Source organism: Chionomys nivalis, chromosome 4 (assembly GCF_950005125.1).
Source record: "Chionomys nivalis chromosome 4, mChiNiv1.1, whole genome shotgun sequence".
NCBI lineage: Eukaryota > Metazoa > Chordata > Mammalia > Rodentia > Cricetidae > Chionomys > Chionomys nivalis.
The window spans coordinates 82344522-82366925 of record NC_080089.1 but is presented as its reverse complement, the minus strand read 5'-3'; the positions used below and the strand labels follow the sequence as shown (position 1 = coordinate 82366925).

General features: G+C 39.3%; 1 protein-coding gene across 2 annotated transcripts in view; it reads right to left on the bottom strand.

Annotated features, from left to right (window-relative positions):
- Positions 1-22404, bottom strand: part of Bckdhb (branched chain keto acid dehydrogenase E1 subunit beta) — a 173852-nt gene that overhangs the window by 115881 nt on the left and 35567 nt on the right. For both annotated transcript variants that reach the window (XM_057767311.1, XM_057767312.1), the window contains exons 4-6: positions 18068-18201; positions 17701-17856; positions 15494-15602 (exon numbers count right to left, since the gene is read on the bottom strand). In XM_057767311.1, the coding sequence (XP_057623294.1) occupies positions 15494-15602; positions 17701-17856; positions 18068-18201 (399 nt within the window). The remainder of the gene's footprint in view (positions 1-15493; positions 15603-17700; positions 17857-18067; positions 18202-22404) is intronic.

Below are 22404 nucleotides of genomic sequence, written 5' to 3'. Positions count from 1 at the left end.
CTTAGACGCTCTGAGGTTCTTCTGTGAAAGCAGTGTGGTAGGAGCACTAGGGAAAACTGCTGCTCTCCTTTCTCACCCCACCTCTAGCTGCATTAAGATCTGTGTACTTCTGCTCTGCATGCAAAGAGCAAAAAGGAGAAAATGAAATACAACCTTGCGTCTATCATCAATGCTAACAATTTCCTGATGTCTCCAATATACAGCACCCATTTCCCCTCCCCTTGATTTGATTCTCTTTCCATATTTGATTCTCTTCCGCTTATTACGAGGCAGATTCCTGAGTTACACAAGCCTCCTCCCCTAACCCCAGCTTCCCTTGCAGCTATATCACAAAACTCTCTGCCGATCTATAGATTCTAATTTGGAAGCTGATGAAATGAATGAATAGCAAGTGTTCGGAATAATTCTAAAGTCCTTCCTGCAGGCTCAGTGGCCTCAATAAAGTTACTGCAGTGCAGCACACAAGCAGGACTGCTAAGGCACCTCTGCAGAAAGCACTTTGTTGACAATGGCCCCCGGACACACAGCCTTTCAGCATGGTTACCAACCAATTCAAAGACAGACACACAGCCTTCCAGCATGATTACCAACCACTTCAAAGCACAAGGTGCTACTCAAAAAATCTTCAATAGATGTTTTCTACTTACATTACGTGAGTTGACATCATCTGTTTGGAAACTCAGAACTCTGACTTAGGATCTTTTTCGATATTGGCAGTACGCAAGTATACACACATATGCAAAACACTTTGCCTTTCTCTTTTCACAAACAGATTCACACTCACACTGTACATACCACTAAAAAAAATCCACATTTGTATTCTATTATTTTCTTAGCAATATTTATTGACCACTTTTTCCAGTCAATATAGTTTTCAAGCCATATTTGTAAGTTTTAAAAACTGTTCAACTGAGTAGTGTTAACCACTGATGTATTATTGAGGATTGTCATTCCTTGTGTGTGTATTTGTGCTATTTCCAATCCAATCACATATCAGTAACCAGAACCTAAGAGAGTCACGCAGTCTTTAAATGATTAATATATCCATATAAATAACAAAATGGCAAAAATTTATTAACTTTTTTATAAGTAAGTGTTGGAGTAAAGAAAAAATTTTGGGGGCTAAAGAGATAGCTCAGAGGTTAAGAGCACTGGTTGTTCTTCCAAAGGTCATGAGTTCAATTCCCAGCAACCACATGGTGGCTCACAACCATTTGTAATGAGATCTGTTGCCCTCTTCCTGCCTGCAGGCACACATACAGACAGAACACTGTATACATAATAAATAAATAAACCTAAAAAAATTTTCCTACCCCTCTTTATATGTTCTCTCCATGTAACTTTCTCTCTACTAAAAGTCAAACAACATCTATAATGCAACAGGCAATTGTTCAGATTAACAATTCAAGATTCAAGAGACAATACTGACAAATCAGGAATAGAAAATTTTACCTTGGAGGATATAACTTAGAGTCAAACTCTTAGACAAAAAAAAAACCCACTGCTATTTTACTCTGGGGTCTAACAGAAAGATGGCGAAATGCTATACTCCTAATTGGTGTTGCTTGTTACTTCTAATTAACCATTTAACAAGACCGCCTGAGAACCAGGCAAGGGCCAATAATGTTTTTGCCACACTCTCCCCCAGCCTTGAGGCTTAGCTCTTCAGATTCCCGCCTATTCCAAACGGCTGTCTTTACTATGACGCCTGAAGGCTAAATGGTTCAAATTTGCTCTAAAACTCTAAAGCTGTCACCTATTACTGTTGCTTCTCATTTAAATAACAAACCAAGTTTCCCTGACAGGCTTACAATGTGAGGCTGCCTGAATAAACTATTTCAGCTACTTTAAAAGACTTTAAAATGATGATTTCTCAATATTCCATAAAGCATTCCTACAAATTTTCTTCCTATTGCTACACTAAAAGTCTGCCTTTCTCTCTTTACAGATGAGGCTAGTTCCACTCCTGGTTTGTTAACAAAAAAAAAAAAAAAAAAAAAAAAAAAAATCACATACAGGAGCTCTGGTTAGACACTCTCAGCAATTTGTAAAAACTATACAGGATTTTTTTCAGTTGGATTGGAGACGCTCAAGGAAACTGAACAAATCTTCCTCTATAATGCTTATTAATTAGCTCTTTGTGTCTCTGTCTCTAACTGCTCTTTACTGTCTGTCTCACATTCAGCAGCCTGCATGTCTCAAGCCAGCCAAGAAAAAGCACGCTGCTGCTTGCTTTAAGATGTAAATCCTATCTTCTTTCATCGCCTGATGAAGGTTAATATTCAGGGGGATGCTTATATGTTTTTCTTTGGGTTCACCTTCTTATTTAGCTTCTCTAGAGAAGACAGAGACAGAGACCAACATTGGAGCACTGGACTGAAGTCTCACGATCCAAAGGAGGAGCAGAAGGAGAGTGAGCACGAGCAAGGAACTCAGGACGGCGAGGGGTGCACCCACACACTGAGGCAATGGGGATGATCTATCGGGAACTCACCAAGGCCAGCTGGCCGGGGACTGAAAAAGCATGGGACAAAACCGGTCTCGCTGAACATAATGGACAATGAGGACTACTGAGAACTGAAGAACAATGGCAATGGGTTCTTGATCCTATTGCATGTAATGGCTTTGTGGGAGCCCAGGTAGTTTGGATGCTCACCTTAATAGACCTGGATGGAGGTGGGTGGTCCTTGGACCTCCCACAGGGCAGAGAAACCTGCTTACTCTTTGGGCTGAGGAGGAAGGAAGACTTGATTGGGGGAGGGGGAGGGAATGGGAGGTGGTGGCGGGGAAGAGGCAGAAATCTTTAATAATTAAATTAATTAATTAATTAAAAAAAAAAAAGATGTAAATCCTAGCCGGGCAGTGGTGGCGCACGCCTTTAATCCCAGCACTCGGGAGGCAGAGGCAGGCGGATCTCTGTGAGTTTGAGACCAGCCTGGTCTACAAGAGCTAGTTCCAGGACAGGCTCCAAAACCACAGAGAAACCTTGTCTCGAAAAACCAAAAAAAAAAAAAAAAGATGTAAATCCTACCCTCTTATTTTTTAACTGTAAAAATCTCTCATCTTAACACTAGAAATATTTCTTCAGCTGTCCAATTGTCTCCTTGTTAAACACCATCTACCCTACAGGTATAGATAGAAATATAGCCACGAAGTATCTGTCCTTTTCAACTGATTTTTTAAAATGTCTAGCTCACATGTTCTCTGTTATCGTATAACAGTTTAAAATACTTTTTTTTCTTTTCTTTACCTATAAAGGAGTTATTTTGGTCTCTTTATTGTGCCTGATTTAGCTCATGATATATTATAAAGGATTCATAATTACCAATCTCATTACATATTGTATTTCTGGGTAATAACTTTTGTTTTCATATTAAAATAACTTCATTATTACCTTTTAGGCTAAATTTAATGGAGATAAAACATAAGGGTACAAGTTTATAAGGCAATTAACTTATAAACTGCTAATAATAACCTTACTTAAATCATAAACTATTAAAAATAAGCCTAATGATTAATTATCTAAACAACTGTTTGGATAATTTATTTAATTATTATAACAATATATTATATATATAATACAGTCATATGATATATGGTATGTATAACTATATGTAATAATAAACTTAAAAAATAAATTTACTTTAACTGTAAGCTATACAACTTATTAATAAAAAATTGATTTATAAACTAAAAACTTTTCTACTTAATTTATAAGCTATTATTAGTTAAAAATACAAATTATTGACTAATCTTATAAAAATTATTCAAATACATTCAAGCAATCTCTGAATATATTCTCTTATATATGTTTATATATATTTATAAACATATTATTGATATCAATAACTCCTTATAAGCAAAACTATGCCTTGTTCTAGTTTCTGCAAAAGCTTTATTCTAATTATATATACTATGGAGTCAATTGCCCTCCTTTATCTACTAAAAAGACAGGGTAAATTCCCCAAGTTACTACTTTCCAAAAATAATTTCAAAAATTTAACATCTATAATCATTGCCCCTATAAAGTTATGACTAAATCTACTGCTTTAGCTACAAAAGTAACATTCTATATTCCCTTTCAATATTTTTTAAATGTAAAACTAAAAATTCTCCTGGCCTTAATGGACACATCTCTTTATATATATACATATAGCCTTCTAAGCAAGAAAGGGGATACTACTACTTTTAACCAAAATTGTTTTTTAAGTTTTCAAAAGCTTCTATTATGACTCAAAAATGAGTCTCTTTGCTTCTTCTACAACACGGATTTCAACACAGATCACACATAATAACAAACCTGAGATATCTAACATTTTTGCCTCTTAAGAAAGGTTTGGTGGCGCACGCCTTTAATCCCAGTACTCAGGAGGCAGAGGTAGGTGGATCTCTGTGAATTCAAGGCCAGCCTGGTCTACAAAAGCTAGTTCCAGGTCAGGTTCCAAAGCTACAGAGAAACCCTGTCTCGATATACCAAATAAAAGGAAGGAAAGAAGGAAGGAAGGAAGGAAGGAAGGAAGGAAGGAAGGAAGGAAGGAAGGAAGGAAGGAAGGAAGGAAGGAAGGAAAAAAAGGAAGGAAAAAAAGGAAGGAAAAAAAGGAAGGAAAAAAAGGAAGAAAAAAGGAAGGAAAAAGGAAGGAAAAAAAGGGAGGAAAAAAAGGAAGGAAAAAAAAGGGAGGAAAAAAAGGAAGGAAAAAAAGGAAGGAAGAAAGAAAGAGCGGATCTTATGAGCTTCAAGAGATCAATTTAGATCCACCACCAACATCACAGGTAAAAAACTAAACTCAGATAAATATTTGTCTATAGTTCACTTTCCCACATGCCTAACTTTTTACAGGGGAGGAAAATTTCCCTCTCCCCGGTCTAAAATGCCTTTCCCTCATCTGACAAAACAGTGCACCTAAAAAATTTCGAGTGTACACTAAGAGATAAAGATTTAAGTTCCTCACTAAGATATCTTAACTTCATGTTCTTCGATTAACATATATTTATTCCACCAAATTTATCATCATTTAAAGTGTTGCAGATGGCTCTTCCTCGGGCCATGGCAGTCGCCTGGTTGCAGCTCCTCGCCCAACCTCCAGCTCTCACCCCAGGAGGTCCTACTGCCCTCTCCAGACTTGTTTCAGTGCCTCAAGGAGTCTGAGTCAGCCTGCTCCTCCCCATCTCCATGGCGTCCACGGATTTCCAGTGTTCCATCCTTCAAGACAAGACCTCCAACTTCAGCCCTTATCAGCAGAAAGCAACCATGAGAGAACCCTACACCCCATGTCACCTTTTTAACCATACTGAACTCTATAACCCAGGGACTGGACTGCCCTTAAAAAATAATTTATTGCTAATGGTATATATTTTACCTATAATCCTGTAATGTATATGTTATCAGATAATCTCCTTATGTATTTCTGATAATTGCTCTGATATGAAGATACTGCCCTCTCATAGCTAAAATGGTTTATTATTGCTTTGATTACAAATTTAATTTATCAGGTCTACTTCAACTGCAGCCTTGGTCCTACAGATGCACACCACTAACCAGGTAAACTGTATCTAACAATACTTCATCAATACACAGTCTATTAATCAAAGGCTGACAGATAAAATTAACATTTTAAACTAACACTCCTTTCCTTTTTTAACTCAAACCTACAAGTTTTAGACACACTTAGCCACATCATGTCATTACAGATTTCACTGTAGATGAGATATTTTAAAAGCATGTACAACTCATCTGCAAGATGGACGAACTAGTTCTCAGCTTGTCATCAATTGCCATCAATTACTGGCTATTAATTTAGTAAAAAAAATTATTATTCATTGCCCAGAGAGATATACACATGCTGCATTTACTAAACAAAAGAAGGGGAGATGTTGGGGCCCCCAAGACTATACACAGCTGATAGACCAATAGACAGATTCACGGGAAATGTGTATGTACTCGTCCACATGGGATAACCCATTTTGCAGAGCTGCAGGAACACTTATCTTTTGGAAAAGTCACTGTAGTATCTGTAGAAACCTTGTGAAGCCATGATGCTTCCCTTCAAAATGGGATTCGTTTCCCAAACACCTCAGCAGTATGACTTCTGCCCGGGTATTGGAGTAACCTTGCTCCATTCCCCCACACCAGGAGGCCTTGGAGGGATGGCGTTCACTCTTTGCTCTAATAGTCAAATTTACATACAGTCAGTCCCACAAAATTACCTGCTAACAGACCACATAGAAATGTCTATAGAAGACAGGCACTGAGCTGGAAGGCAGCATGCCCCACCTTTGCTAATAAACAAATCTGGGCATCTCAAAGCTGGTTATGAGAAAAGAGATTAGATGAAGAGAATGGGTGAATCCAGAATTCAGGGATGTGTAGTAACTTTATCTAATGGTTTGGAATGTCAGGTGCTTCCCCTCGAATGCTGCCTCTTCCCTAGGCCAGGCCACCTGCTCCGGAGTACTCTGCTTTGTCAGGTTCTACCTTCTCCTTTTTGTGATTTTGATATGCATATTCTCATTGTCGTTGCCTGTGGGATTTTCCAACTAAGTCTGCAAAAACTAGAAACCTCGTGGAGATCAGCCCTTTCCTCTCCCCTCTCCTGGCTACTTCTTCCCCTTACTCTCCTTCTTTCTTCTCCTTGTTCTTCCCCTTATTTTTATTCTTCTTTACACCCCTTCACTTTTTCCCCTCACACAAAAAGATAAAGAACATGCAGAGGTAATGTACTTGAGTTAATTTTTTTTAACCCTCAGATCCTCACCTGCCATAGACATCCAATTCTGAGCCCTGAGGGGGTACTGAGGCTGGTACTCAAGGCCGCAGATAGGTAAGTCTCAAAGCAGATGATATTAAGCTAACAAAGCCAAGACATAAAACAGCAGTAGAAAACTTATAAGTATTAGATTATCACATCAAATACATTAAGAGACTGGCATACTACAGTTTACAAGTCAACTTATTTTGAAAGAGCATGTCTCTTGGCTTACAGCCATGTCATTTATGTATTGAACATGGTTGCTTTTACCCTACCACAGAGCTAAGCTGCTCAACAGAGACAAAGTGGTCCTACACCTAAAATATTTACTATCTGTCCCCTTACAGAAGATGATACCAAGACCAACTGAATATAAAACCCATTCAGAGAGTAACTCTAGTTTACTCACTAATGGTCTAAACCCATACTGGAGAGACGGAAAAATAGATAGGTGGATGGACAGACAGACAGATGGATAAATGGACAAGTGAAAATATGGGCAGACACAGAGACATGTTTGACTATAGTACTATATTTTACTTAATAAGCAATTATCCAAAGGTCAAGACCACACTGAGGACACCTGGCCAAAGATAGCACCCTGGCCCTCTGCCATTACTTCATGCTCTACCAGCAATGTCACAGGCCAGCAGAAAAGGCATGGAGCCAGCACACATTCCACTCTGCTTGTGAGTCAGTAACCAACATGCAAGAACCCTGTCTCTCTGCCTTGTAAATCAATTGTCAGCTGCTGAATAGCAAACCCTTGGAATAAGGACCCTGAGGCTGGCAAACTTACATGAATGGGCTGGAACCTTGGCACATCTTCATTGAAAAGTTGCCAGCAATGACTGCTTTGTTGTCTTAAGTAAATTACCCAGAACAATAAGGCCTCATTAGTTTAGCAATTAAGGAACAGCATGGCAAACAATGCTTTATATATTCTCTTCCTCTCTCTCTCCCTCCTTCCCTCTCTTTCTTTTCATAATAGAGAGAATTTGATTCAGGAGAAGGCATATTAAGACCAAATTAGGGGGCAGTAGACCCTCTGTAGGCAGCAAGTAAAGTCCTGAGTGACTGTCCAGGATCAATATCTCAGTCACACGAGAGTGCCATAGCCTGACCCAAGTAAGGCTTGGAGGGATGGCAAAGCCTTCCTCTGGTCCAAGTGTGAATGTTGATGTGTGTACAGAAAATGTCTACTGGCTTTACACTTTCTACACACACACCCTGGTATTTACAGCCTGGAAACCACTCCCCTACACAGACAAATCCTACTGAGATTAGCTAAACTTGTCTCTTTATTCAGCTGTGCATAATAACCCTGCCTCTCTGTTTATCTGTATGCAAGAACCCCACATCCCTGTTCCACTGTACATAATAAACACACTGAGCTTCAGGGTGCCATTATTTCCAAGGCCATGTTTTCTTTCCATTAAAATATCACTAAAGAACCTATTGTTTCTACAACGGCAATGTGATTTTGGAACAAAAGTCCTCACCTTTTTCAATTTAAATGCACCCAATGTCACTTTTGTACATGGATGTGGTCATGTGTGTAGTGTGGATAGAGCACAACCTCAGGTGTCATCTTTAAAAACACAATACACCTCTCTTGAGTCAGGGCCTCTCATTACTCTGGAGCTCACCAATGATACTTAACTGGCCAGTGGGCCCCATGGCTCCTCCTGTCTCTTCCTTCCCAAGGTTGGAATAACAAGCACACATCACCATGCCCAGCATTCTGACAATCCAATTCAGTTCCTCGTGGTTTCAACACAATTACTTTAACTGAGTCTCTCACACACACAAACACACACACACACACACAGGAGAGAGCTCCTGAAATAATTTTTAATAACTACTTAATAGAAAAAAATCCCATATTGCCAACTTCTCTGCATGAGCCAAATTAGAGAGCTTCTCAAGATGGCTGCCAAGCATGCACGGCAAAGGCGGCAGTGATGTAACAGAACCTATCCGCTCTTTGCAAGACTTGCCGTTAACTTCATTACATTTTCCAGTCTTGATAAACATGACAAAGAAACGCTTTCACGGGATTGATCCTTCATAATACAGAGGGCAGCAAACTTAACCATGTCTCAAGCCCATTTAATCTTCTCAGTAACTCTTGGAGTAACTTTTTTCCATGCAATCATCATTATGTTACATTACTAGGTTAACCAAAGTGCTACCAAATCAATGGTACTGACAATTATGCCTTCTTCTTTAAAACATATGAATTTCTTTGGGTATTCCAAATGATACACAGACATATCTGAAGATTCAAAGCCATCATCCACAAAATGAGAGAGAGCACATGAGGTCTGTAGCTCCAAATCAGGGTTTCCTCACGGAGAATGGTTGTTCCCAGCTCCATCCACTCACCTACAAATTTCATTTTTCTTAGCGGTTGAATAATATTCCATTATGAAAATGTACCATACAGAGGTCAAGAAATTAGTAAGGGTTCATGGGGAGTGGGGCTTCCAAGGGAGGGAAGAACACAGCAATATATTGGGGGACGGGAGAATAATGGAACAGGAAGGGTTAAAAGAGGTGGGATTCAGAAGAGAACGTGAAAAAAACAAGGGAGAGATGGCAGACACTAAAGACTTCCTGAAAAAGACATGAAAAACTACTGAGAAGCTTCCTAAAATATAAAAATTTTCATATATAAAAACAACTTAAATGTAGCTACACTTCACTGGGACAACTGTCTCACTACTAGACACCACGAGCTAACTGTACTGGCTGGTTTTGTGTATCAACTTGACAACTAGCTAGAGTCATCAGAGAGGAAGGAGCCTCTGTTGAGGAAATGTCTCCATGAGATCCAGATGTAGGTATTTTCTCAATTAGTGATCAATGGGGAGGGCCCAGCCCATGGTGGGCGGTACTATCCATAGGTTGGTGGTCCTGGGTTCTCTAAGAAAGCAAGCTAAGCAAGCTTGGGGAAGCAAATCAGTAAGCAGTAACCCTCCGTGGCCTCCACATCAGCTCCTACTTCTAGGTTCCAGCCCTGCTTGAGTCCCTGTGCTGATTTCCTTCAGTGCTGAAGAGCAACGTGCAAGTATGGGTCAAAAGAACCCTTTCCTCCCCAACTTGTTTTTTGGTCTTGGTGTTTCGTTAAAGCAATAGAAACTGTAACTAAGATATTAACCAATAAAAATCCAATGTCAGCGATGGGTTGCCTCTTTCAGAGTTGTTAGCTAGTTAGGTCCTATGAACTCCCAAGTTCTATAGATTATAACTGCTGCTCTTAGTTACCCTCCAGAACTGATGGCAAGACTATTGCTGAAGATAGCACATATTTGAGTCATAGAACATGGAGAAATCAAGCAGGTACCAACCTGGAAGCTTAATCCTTACTGGCTAGCATTCACAAGGGAAGGCCATGTATGCTACTAGAGGAATGAAGTAAAACTCAGTCTTACCCAGTTGTAAACCCCATGAACTAAGTTACAAGCCTGGCAAGACATGCAGACTGGTGCATCAGTGGCACATATGTCACGGGAGTAACCAACCACTTTCAAATTAGATTTAAAACCTGTTAAGATGGAACCCATACATGGCACAGTTATCAGGGCCACAAACCAGTGGCTAGACAAGTCCTAGACATTACTACTCTCCTAACGTGGCACAGCACTGAGCCAACTCCTAATGATGTCTCATTATACCCATAAATTAGTGCATCTCCCAAATCTCATCAAAGAAGCTTCCTTTTGCAATCACTGGTGATGAAAGCAGAGATCCACAATTAGTCAAGATGCAGAGAACAAGTGACTGCAGAGTTCCCAGGCCTAAATGTACATCTATGTCACAGTGCCTTCCTCCCGAGGCTCAGGGGGTTGAAAGACTGAGAGCCAGAGCTGGTAGGTGAAAGGAAACAATGTTTTCCAGGCACAACAGGGCAACTGCACATACAAACTCACAATGATTGTGATGCATAAGATATGTGCAAGCTCAAATCAAACAAAACCACAGTAAGGAGGGGGGATGCAGGGCCACCCATAGCTGAAGATCTATTGGTAAGTTATAGATGCTGAAGGAGAGTTAGCTTTCTATAAGGGTGTGTCCCCAGAAGGTCTCACATGCTCCAGCGGGTAGCCATACACCTACCACTGTATAAGAAAAAAGACATAGGTTGTGGGTTGCATGAGTAAAATTGGGGGTGGATAAAGAAAAGGATAATGGATGGAATGAATATAATCAAAATCCAATGTAAGAAATTCTCAAAGAAATAATAAATATTTAAATTTTATTTTCAAATGGATTTTCTACAACAAGGTACAATATGTAAACTTCACACAAAGGAAATTGGCAAAGAAAATAATTAAAAACTAAATTACAATCACTACACATCAGCAATAGAGAGCTGGGAAGAGAAAAATCACTTAGCACAAGAATTAAAGTACAAAAAAAATATGTTAACTGCCAATTTACAATGGGACACTGGTTTGTAAACTGGTAAGAAAGAAGCACCAATAAATTGGTGGATCTTTTCAGAATTTTTGATTTTTAGTTTAAGTAACGCTGTTCTTGCCGAAAAAAAAAATAGGAGCTAGAGGGTTGGTGATTAAGAGCGCTTAATGCTCTTGTAGAGAGCCTGGTTTTGAATCCCAGCACATACATGGGGCAGCTGATAACCTGTAACCCCAGTCCCAAGAGGTCCTCATCTGGCCTCTGCAGCACATGGGGCACACATACAAAGGAAGGAAGGCAGGGAAGACGGGAAAGGAGAAGAGAAATTCGACATGGAGTTTTCCTGTCTACTAGCTTGATACACACCTAAGAACCAAACACAAGCTAACAAACTGGGTTATGCCTAAAATTCTTCCACATTTGCAACCCAGCTCCTGTCAATCAGTCGTGCAGTTACAATCATGAGTACCCATATTTCTCCACAAAACACTGTTTTCTGCTTTAGTGACACATTTTAAAAATGGATCCAAAAAAAAAAAAAAAAAAGAATTAAACAGTTGTCCCTAGAGACTCAGGTTATCTGAGTCATGAGGCACAGCCTCATGCTTCTGCAGGTTGGTAAACCATGGAATAACTCATTCATTTCCGGCACATTTCCACATCCCACAACCATTTAGACCTCGTTGTTAAGAGCAGGTTTCTAGTGTTTCTAGAATTTCTGCTTGGCATGTTGATTAGGTTTTTGGAAGGTCTTATTATGTAACCCTGCCTGCCCTGAATGCACAGCCATTCTCATTCCTCAGTTTCCCAAGTAGAGGAACTGCAGATGTCTGCCGCCACATCCAGCTTTCTGGAACTTTCTCAGTTGTGGGTACCTACTCAGTACAGAGCCAATATTGTGTTTTATATTTGCACATGAGAGGCAGTAGCAACCACTGGCCCCTGGGAAAAAAATGACTGCAAGATACTATTGCCTTCAAGCTCGCACTACCAGGATGCAACCAAAGAATACATGGGGATTAAAGGAAGCAGGAAAGAACCTGGCACTGATTTTGTGAGTTTCTAATTTACAAAACAATGTTTATTTTTTTCTATTAACAAATTAATTCTCTCAATGAACTAACAGAAATATGTATTTAAAGAAAAGCTATTCATAGATTATTTATAGCTTACTCTTTATTACTTGAGCATACAGACTACACATTTAAATTTTGTACAGAGATGTTTTTAATGCAGACAAATTTTCTTTTCCCACATACTTAAACACAAATAAACATACTTTTCTTGCAACACTGTTTAAAACAGCCAGAATGTAGAAGCATTTCAGTGTTCATTTGCAGGGGAAAGGGAAGGGTATAGCACATATTTTATGAAGTAAAAATCAGTGACACATATGTTCATTGACAGAAATTAACTGTATGAAAAGTTATTTGATGGATGTGTGTCTCAAGAGGCCTCACCTGTAAATGAGGAGCTATTGACTGTTGATGGCTTCTGGGAAAGGTTTTCCTTAGGGTGTGGCTGTAGGTTCATCCACCAAACTAAAATGTATAGCCCTATACCCAGGAGTATATAAGTGTCACAAACTGGGCCTGAGGGGCTTTTAAGAGGGTAGGGAAATCACAACATTGGGATGGTGGGTAGGAGTGGGAATGAATATGATCAAAACACAATATACGAAATTCCCAAAGAATTAATAGGAATTATATATGGTTTATCGAGACAGGGTTCTCTGTGTAGCTTTGGAGCTTGTCCTGGAACTCACTCTGTAGACCAGGCTGGCCTCGAATCACAGAGTTCACCTGCCTCCCGAGTGCTGGGATTAACAGTGTGTGTCACCACCATGCAGCGTATAAATGTATTTTAAAGAAAAGCTATTTTAGAATATTTATAGCTTATTCTTTATTATTTGAATATGTAGCTTATACATTTATAGATTTTGTAAATTTATAGAAGATTTTGCAAACCAAATTACAGGAACGTACTTATATCTTTTTTATGCTTCATATGTAAGCAAGTACGTTCCGCTTAGTCACCTGTACAGAGAAATATAAATACACAGGACCAAAGCTAAGGAATGAGTTGGGAGTAAAGGAAATGAAAGGGGAACTTCTTGCTATTTTTAATCTGTGTCTAAACTATACATGGCTATGGGGCTTTAGTGGGTGAACTTGTTACAAAGTGCTATGACTCATGATCCTAAACTTTACACAGAAACAAAACATATCACTCTATCCACATGGCATAAGCTTAGTCACTAAGACTATGACTAACTTAAGGCTTGAAAGATACATGTGTCCAATGCTCAAACTAAATCTGGAAAGTAAGCCAGAAAATTCTACTGGGCCCAATGCCATGAAGAGTACAGTTTACCAATCACAGAAAACGGGTCAACAAATTCAAAGGTAACTTTGTACTTCAGGTTAAATGAAAACCTTTGGTCTCCCTCCCTACTCAACATGTAATCAAGGCCCTCTCCTCAGCAGGGAAATTATGCCCTTTTAACTGCAGTCCCACTTGTTGTAGAGATACAAAAGTTCTCCTAAACAACTACAACAGAAACAGAAATCTATGTAAACAATTCGTAAGAGAACAGAGACATACAAAGAAAAAAAAACTAACTTGTAGTCAAATAGATGAATATTTCATGGTCAGGGAATATATGCTTTCTAAGTAATACACAGACACACAAACCAAAATAACATAGTATAGACAATACATATACAGAGTGAAATTAATCTGCCAAATTCCTTAGAGACAACAGGTAATGTTTTTAGATGACTGACATTTTAGCTTCCTAAGGAAATCTATGTCTAGAATCCTAAAAAAAAAAAAAAAAAACTATTCCAGGTATTCCAGGAATTATGCAAATACCAACACTTCAGATTTGGGGAAATTTCTCTTTTCCAATAATACCATACAAGCATACAAGTCACTTTCCAAAAACTAAATAGAAAAAGTGAAATAGGGGCCCAGTGCATAAGCCAATTAATGACAGTGGATTCGTACAATGAATACTCACTTAAGTTTATACTAATACAACAAAACTGCATGTGCCTCAGGTTTCCAGGTGCCTTCTTTCTTCATTATGAAGATTCATTTCCTAATGAACTCATTAACAGTCATGTTAACAGCCACAACTAGAGGTGCAATGTATCAATAATATTTAAGGGTCATTAGCTTGTTGGAGAGGAAGTAACCCACTTTCCTCAGTAGAAGCAATTGCTCTTACAAGAATAACAAATATATTCAGTAATAATAACGATGAACAATAACTATTCATACAGTTTAAGGGAAATGTTCATTCACTGAATAATGCCCTAACATCATATACAATTGTGCAGTATTATCACAACTGTAATAATAACCAACAATAACTGTTCACACAATAGACTGCTACTCAGCAATACAGATGAACTAGACACAAGCAATAAATGGATGAAAGCTCTGTAACACTGGATTGGGCAAAAGAAGACAAACACAAGAATATATGTGAAACTCCGTCTCCACAAAGCCCAGAAACATGAATGGCTAATCTAATCACAATCAGAAAGCAACTAGGCTTACAGCTGAGGGGATGGACAGGCAGAAAGCAAACAGGGGAAAAGGCTTGCGGGAGTGATTAAAATGTTCTGCATTTGTTTTGTATAGTGGCTATATGAATATATGGCGCTGTTAAAAAACCATCAAACTGAACACAATAGCTGTGTATTTCACTGTACACAAATTACATCACAACAAAGACATGTAGTTTTAAAGTTAACTTGCCAAAGTAATATTCTTAAATTTGGGGGGGGGGGGGAATACACTTTAGACAGACTAAATCAATTGATATTTAAATTTTCCATTACAACTGAGAAATAAGCAGTCACAGATGTGTGCTCATAGAATTAGAATTGTGAGCTACAGGGAGGGTAACCAAGCATCTCGGGTTACTGTGACAGATTGCCAGGGAAGACCGATACCTCAGCCCATCGTTAACAGTACCTGCTTCACTACAGAGTTCCCTGATCTACAGAAATTTCAGGGTCACGTCTCTAAAGGGGACTTTCAATGTCATGTCACACAAGTGCCCTCACTTTCCCACAATGACTAAACAAAACTCAACACGATCTTTTATTCTTGTTAACATTTCGCATTCCACAATCAGAGTCGAACTAGATGGGTTTCTCTAAAGTTTACATCTGAGGACAAAATTAAATGTCACAGAATTCAATCCGCAGGGAACGTGGAAATCAAGCTAAGTAGAAAATATCTAAAAAATTAACTCTGTAAAAAAAAAGCAAGGAGAGTCACAAAAACAAAATGGAAGAAATCTTTACCTGCTGCCCTGTAAAGTATTTTAGGTTCAAAAAATATACATGGATCTTTATCTTCTATGCATGACAACAGAAGTCCCTTGGCCTGGAAAGGGCTCCTGGGTATAACCACCTGCAAAAACAAACAATTTTAGCAAAGTACACCCCAGTAAACCTACTTCTCAGGGTTGATACTTAACCAATCAAGTGTAACCAGTTCAACTAGAAGACTGGGTATTTGTATTTATTATAAAATTTACACTCAGTCCCTCAGAAATCTCTTTATCCACAAGCATGACTACAATGCTTCCCAGGTCCTGGTAACTAAGATACTAGTCTTCCTTTCAGGCCTTCACCTTGCCCGTAGCTCAAAGAGAACCCGAAAAGCACATAAAAAGAAAGAGAAATGTCCACCTTTAAGTGCCACCCCTCCTAACACTCTGCTCTCACTTGCAAATGGAAGTGCCACAGTCCCCCTTGTTCTGACGGGCAAAGGCAACCTGCAGTTCCTAAGGGAAAAGGCGATCGATCCACTGAATTTTGTGGACTAGATATTACAGCATCCAGATACACAGACAAGAGAAAAGCATGGTTGTCCTACATCTCCAGTGGACACGCAAGGGCTCTGAGACTTTCAGGAGGGGGCTGCCGAAGAGGATTAGTGACAACAGGAAGTACATGATATAACTTGACAAAGCACGCTGAGAGGATCATTTCATCTCTCCTTCCCAGTGACTTCAGGAAGTGGCTACTATTCTTCTTCCCACTTAAAAACAGAGATTGTTGACTTCAGAGGGGTAAGGTCACTGCCAAGGTCACAGAACTTGCTAGGACAGAGATTCTTACTCTGTTCTGATACACACAAGAGACCACACTCTTGACCATGGTTCCTCAAATCACAACTTTGTACCTAAGCTTTCATGGTTTTAAAAGAATGGGGTAAGAACAAACTTTACTTTGGAAGGATTATTAAAATAAGCCTGAACCTACTACAAAAACCAAACAAGACTCCTTGAAGAAAACCACCTTCAAGGTGTTTGTTTGGGAGGCAGAGGCAAGTGGATCTCTGAGTTTGAGGCCAGCCTAGTCTACAGAGTGAGTTCCAGAACAGTCAGCGCTGTTTCAAAGAGAAACTTTGTGTCAAAAACAAACAAACAAAAAATAATAGTAATAATAATAATAAATAAAACAGTATAAATCTCTTTATTAACCTCATTACACAAAGCCTTTATGCTTCTTTTCTTCAGTTTCTCTTTGCTTTCTTCATACAGTTATTTTGATTAGCCTTTTAATATATATATTTGGCACATAAGCTTTATATTTTGAGTTTAAAAATAAGAAGTAGAAAACAGACAGAAGAAGATTAAAAGTTCTGTTGTTTAAAACCTCTAGCATATGGTGTAAACATTAAGTATGATCAACATCCAGCTCAAACTCAAAACTAAGTGTTGCCTCAGAGGGGCTCTTGTCCAAAACTACCACTTCTGGCTTGTGTCAGGAAAGCATACAGCCTCCCTTCAACTGGGACAAACCTTATTATTACGAGCCAGCAGGAAAAAAAAATAAGGAAAAAATGTAAACATTTTTATAATTGATTTATGTTGTCAAAAACAGACATGTTTCTCTGGCTAACACATCTGTGAGTTCCTATGATTCCCTGGAAAGCTGTTTGGTGAATATCAAGAGACAAACACGTGAAACATTTGCAACATGAAAAGACTTAAGCTATTACAGGAAGACTCTTCCCAGCAGACAAAGCAGTTACCATGCTCTAGACTGGAAAAGATTCCCATCTATATAACAGCTTCCTCTCCATCTGCTTAAAAACTGAAAACTGAGCTATAAGCACACACAACTTTGAGGTAAATATAGATTGAACAGTGGGTTTTATTAAATGTACCCCAAGAAGAGTTCAAAGAGAAAAGCACATGAGAAAGAGGAAACTAGACCTTTAGGAGAATGCCATAGACCTTAAAATCTGTGCAGTCAATTAATGCCAGCGTCATGCCAGAGCTGCTTCAGGAAGAACATTCTAAAAAAAAACTGGGCACCAGAAAATTAATTTAAAATAAAATGCTAACCTCTCTTTCTCAAATATAGTTAAGTTCCTATTAATTCCAAAGTCCTGTTTGTCTTCCTTCAGGGAAGGTCATTGATTAGCACTAACTAATAGCGTAAGCGAAGGTGGAAACATCAAATGATGATCAAATAAAAGAAGTAAACAAGAATACCTTGATTCCTGGGCAATGGGCAAAAAAGGCTTCCGGACATTGAGAATGGTAGAGAGCCCCGTGGCCCACACAGCCCCACGGGGCCCGGATGGTGAGGCTCCCACAGTTGAAAAGATCGCCAGAGCGATAGCGGTACTTGGCAGCTTCGTTGACAATCTGCAGAGAGAAGGGACACGCCACAGTGACTCTTTCCTGCCCAGTGCATATCCTAAGATGCCGTTGGATCTTCAAATGCATTTCCATCGCAACTGTAAACACCACCAAGAGGCAACAGGTGCTGAAGGCAAGGCGGGGATGGGTGGGCAGAGCCTATGTATGAACACTCCGGAACTGAGATGCCTTTCCCAGCAAAGCATAAGGCACCTACCTGATCAAAGGCAGGGAAGATATAGTCGGCAAACTGGATTTCTGCAATGGCCGTAGCACCAGTGACGGCGATTCCAATCCCAAATCCAACAATTCCTTGTTCACACAATGGGGTGTTAAACACTCTATCTTTTCCTTTAAAAAAATAAATTAATAATAATATAAGGAACAGAAATAGAAAACAAATCTAATGTAGCAAATTAAAGCAGTGTAATATACAATACATCTGATAATTGGGTGGGATGAAGAAAGACGGGACAGGAAGAGAAACAGTAGACAGCATTATAACTGATTCAGAACATAAGAGCATTAAACATAACAAACCTAAATATGCCAATGAAGGAAGCACTGCCACACTGAGGTTTTTTTGAAAAGCAAAATCCTGCTATTTGATGGGAAAATCATAATTAAAAAACTATACAGTAAAAACCATAACAAGAGAAAATAGACATCATGCTATCAATGGCAGACATTATGGAGAAAGGCCCTGCCAGACTTAATAAAGCAAAATTCATACTGTTAAGGGTTGAATTCACAAAGACTTAAGAATACATGAAACAACGAACGCTAAGAAGTTCAGAGTCACTGACACAACTAAGTGCGGGCACAGGCAAGCACATAATTGAGTATGAGACTTTTGAGATACTATCTGGGCAAAAACAAAAACAAAAAGGAAGGGGGCTTTTAAAATATAGCTATAACACAATAACTGATGGGACTCATCTGACATATGCAGGATGCAGGTTGCTAGCTAGCATCTACGCCGAGAACTCCAATACTGACAGGAATGGACCAGCCATATGCTGAGCTACCACATTATTAAAATCAAATCCAGTGTGTCTCAAAGCAAACAACTTGGATGTGGAAAAGAGACTTATTGGGAGAAGTGGAGATAGTGGGTAGGAAGTAGAATCAGGATGTACTGTGTATGACATTGTCCAGTCGTAAATTCTGTAAGAATTATTTATAAGAGTATGTTCCCTGGTGGGATTATACTAGAAGTCAGTAACGAAAAGGAGTAAGGAAATCTATATGTGGGGCTGGGGCTCTCTGTAGCTCTTGCCTAAAATGTAGGAGGCCTTGGGCTCAAGTCCCAATATTCAAGAGAAAAACAAAATACAAAGGGGAGGGGAAGGGAAGGAAGCAAGAAAGCTAGCTAATTACTTCGCTGTGGTTTGACTGTAAAATATTCCCTCTCGGCTCATGGTTTGAAACCATCACCCCACCCCACCAACCTCATGCCCAAGCTCGCAGCACTGTTGGGAAAGAGTGTGAAACCTTGAGGAGGTGAAGCCTTTCTGAAGGAAATGGGTTTCTGATGACAAGTTGTGAGGCCATCCCTCTTCCTCTACCCTCTCTACTTTAAAATGCAGTGTGACCAGCCTGCCTCCCGCTCCTTCCACCATGCCTTCCGGCCTGCTGCAATGTCTTCCCTACTATGATGGATAGTACCACTGAGCTGCAAGCCAAAATAAAGCCCTTCCCTCCTAAACTGCTTTTATCAGGTTATTTCATCACAGCAATGAAAAAATAAATAAAAGAGCCAGGCAGTGGTGGCACACGCCTTTAATCCCAGCACTTGGGAGGCAGAGACAGGTGGATCACTGTAAGTTCGAGGCCAGCCTGGTCTACAAGAGTTAGTTCCAGGACAGGTACCAAAAGCTACAGAGAAACCCTGTCTCAAAAAATCTCAAAGAAAAAAAAAAAAAGAATAAATAAAAGAAAGGGAAAGAGAGGAAAAAGGAAAAAGGAGAGGCAATGAAGTTTGTGTTAGGTCTCTGGCCATACCACCCTGACGAAGTCCAATCTTGTCTGGTTTTAGAAGTTTGTGCTAGGAAGCTTACTAAATGCATATCTCTAATATACAGCTCAAAAAAGAAAAAAATGGAAATCATAAAAAAATGTTTGAACTGAATGACTAAACTCTATATCTCAATTTACTGAACTACTGAAAATAACTGCAAAGTTGCTTCTTTCAAACCAACCCTCCTGTACTTAATAAAATTCCAGGCTAAAAGCAATCAATTTTTAGAGGTATTGGAAAACTAAAAGCAGACATAATAAATGACGACAGATATAAGGCTGACCCAAAGGGACTCTCCGCTCTGTGTCAGGGACTATAAGAACCAGATGGACAAACTATATTGATGGGTGTCAAAGACATCATCTAAAGAGGCCAATAACTGAACACCAAGAGCATATATCTCATTTATGCACCGATTGATCCAGAACTCACTGACACCTGTAGCTGTCAACCCTCTTAAAACAACTCAGTAGAAAATAACCTCTGTGCACGTTAAAAGAGCTGGGCAGAAGTCTCTCCTGTGCCCACTAAAGAGAACACAGGAATATGGAGTTAGAGGAGCTTCATGGAGTTTAAAGAATACACTATGGAGTGATGAACGGGACACAAAAGGAACTAAGAGGGAAATTCAGAAATTCCTAGAACTAAACGAAAGGAAAAACACAACATAGCAATACCTATGGAATACAATTAAATCATGAAATCAGTTCTGGTTGGGGGGTAGGAGTTTCTAGCTACCATCAGAGAAATCTCAAATAAATAAATGATGCATTGGACAAGCAAAAGCAAGCCAACCCTAGAAATGGTAGATGGGAAGACAGAGATTAATAAAATGAGAGAAAGAAAAGAAAGAATCAAAGAAATCAAGAGTTAGTTCTTTGAAAAGACAAATAAGGTTTTCATATCCACAAACTAACCAAAAGAGAGGAAATCAGAACAGATACCAAGGAAATTTAGAAAATCATTATGACAAACCTTAACATATCCCATTAGATGGATATTGTCACAGAGACCTTTAACACCAGCATGCAGAAGGCAGAAGCAGGTGGATCTCTGTGCGCTCAAGGCCAATGTGGTCTGCAAAGCAAGTTATAGGCCAGCTAGAGCTATAAGTTAAGACCGTGTTTAAAAACAAAACATATCTCCTTAAATTGGAAAATCTGAAAGAGATGAGTGACCTCTAAATGCATATGCCCGACCAAAATAATCCAAGATGTCTTTTCATTGGAAACTCTGAAAGTCAGAAAGGCCTGGACAGATAAGCATGAAAAACCACAGACCCAGCCTGGAGGCTCTACCCAACAAAAATACCAATCACAATTGATGGAGAAAGAAAAACAGCTCACAATAAAACAAATTTAACCAACTTATGTCCACTAACCCATCTCTACAGAAAGGACTAGAAGGAAAACTTCAGTCTCAAGAGGTTAACTATACCCTAGAAGACATAAGGAATATATAATCCAAGAACAATTCATCAAAAGAGGGGAGAACACATCACAACAACAAAATGAAGGAATTAATAAACACTGATCAATAACTCTCTATATTAATGGTCTCAATTCCCCACTAAAAAGACACTGACCAAACGACTGGATTTGAAAACAGGACTCATCCTTCTATGGCATCCAAGAAACACACTTACTTAGAGTAAGAGGATGGGAAGTGATTAGTGTATCACTCAATGCTCACCAGAACAGTTTCCTCTTGCAGGAGATGGCAATCAATACAAAGACCCACGACTGGACAGTGTGCAGTGAGTTAAAGACTTTAGAGAACTCAGCCCTAATTGGGATGCTTATCGATCCCCAAACCCTGCCCCATGCTCCATAATCCATGCTGAAGAGGAGGAGAAAGACTGTAAAAGCCAGAGGTGGTAGGACAGCTCCTTGGAAACAGTGTCTTCCTGATACAACATGATTGAGCGTGTATTAATTCACCAAGACTGACAACATACACAAGGGCTGCACAAGTCCAAACCAGACAAAATCCTAGCATAGAGAAAAGCTATTCCACCCCTAACCAGGAAGTTATTTGTGACTGATACCTACTGGGAAAGGGAAAATCAATTTTCTCCAGCTGAGTGTCACCGGATGTATCAACCACACTCCAAAGCAGGCCCCATGACCAGGAGTAGGTGGCCAGCACACAATGGACAAACAATTTTGGGGTGCTTTTTGCTTGCCCCCATCTTATGGGGTCTGTTTTTTCTTTGTTTTTTGATTTTGGAGGGTTGATTTTTTTGAGTTTTTAAATAGAAAAAACATGAAGTAGGGAGGTGGGGAGGAGCTGGGAGAGGGAAAAAATATAATCAAAATAAATGTCATGAAAAAATTTAATAATTTTAAAAAGCAAGCGTATTGGTATAATCCCCAACAATCAGAAAGAAGAGGCAGAAAGATCCCCAAAAGTACAATAGCTGGCCTATGATACTTGGCAAATTCCAGGCCAGTGGGAGACCTCGTCTCAGAAACAAGGAGAATGATGCCAAGCACTGACACCCAAGGTTGTCCTCCAGCCTCCACACCCATACA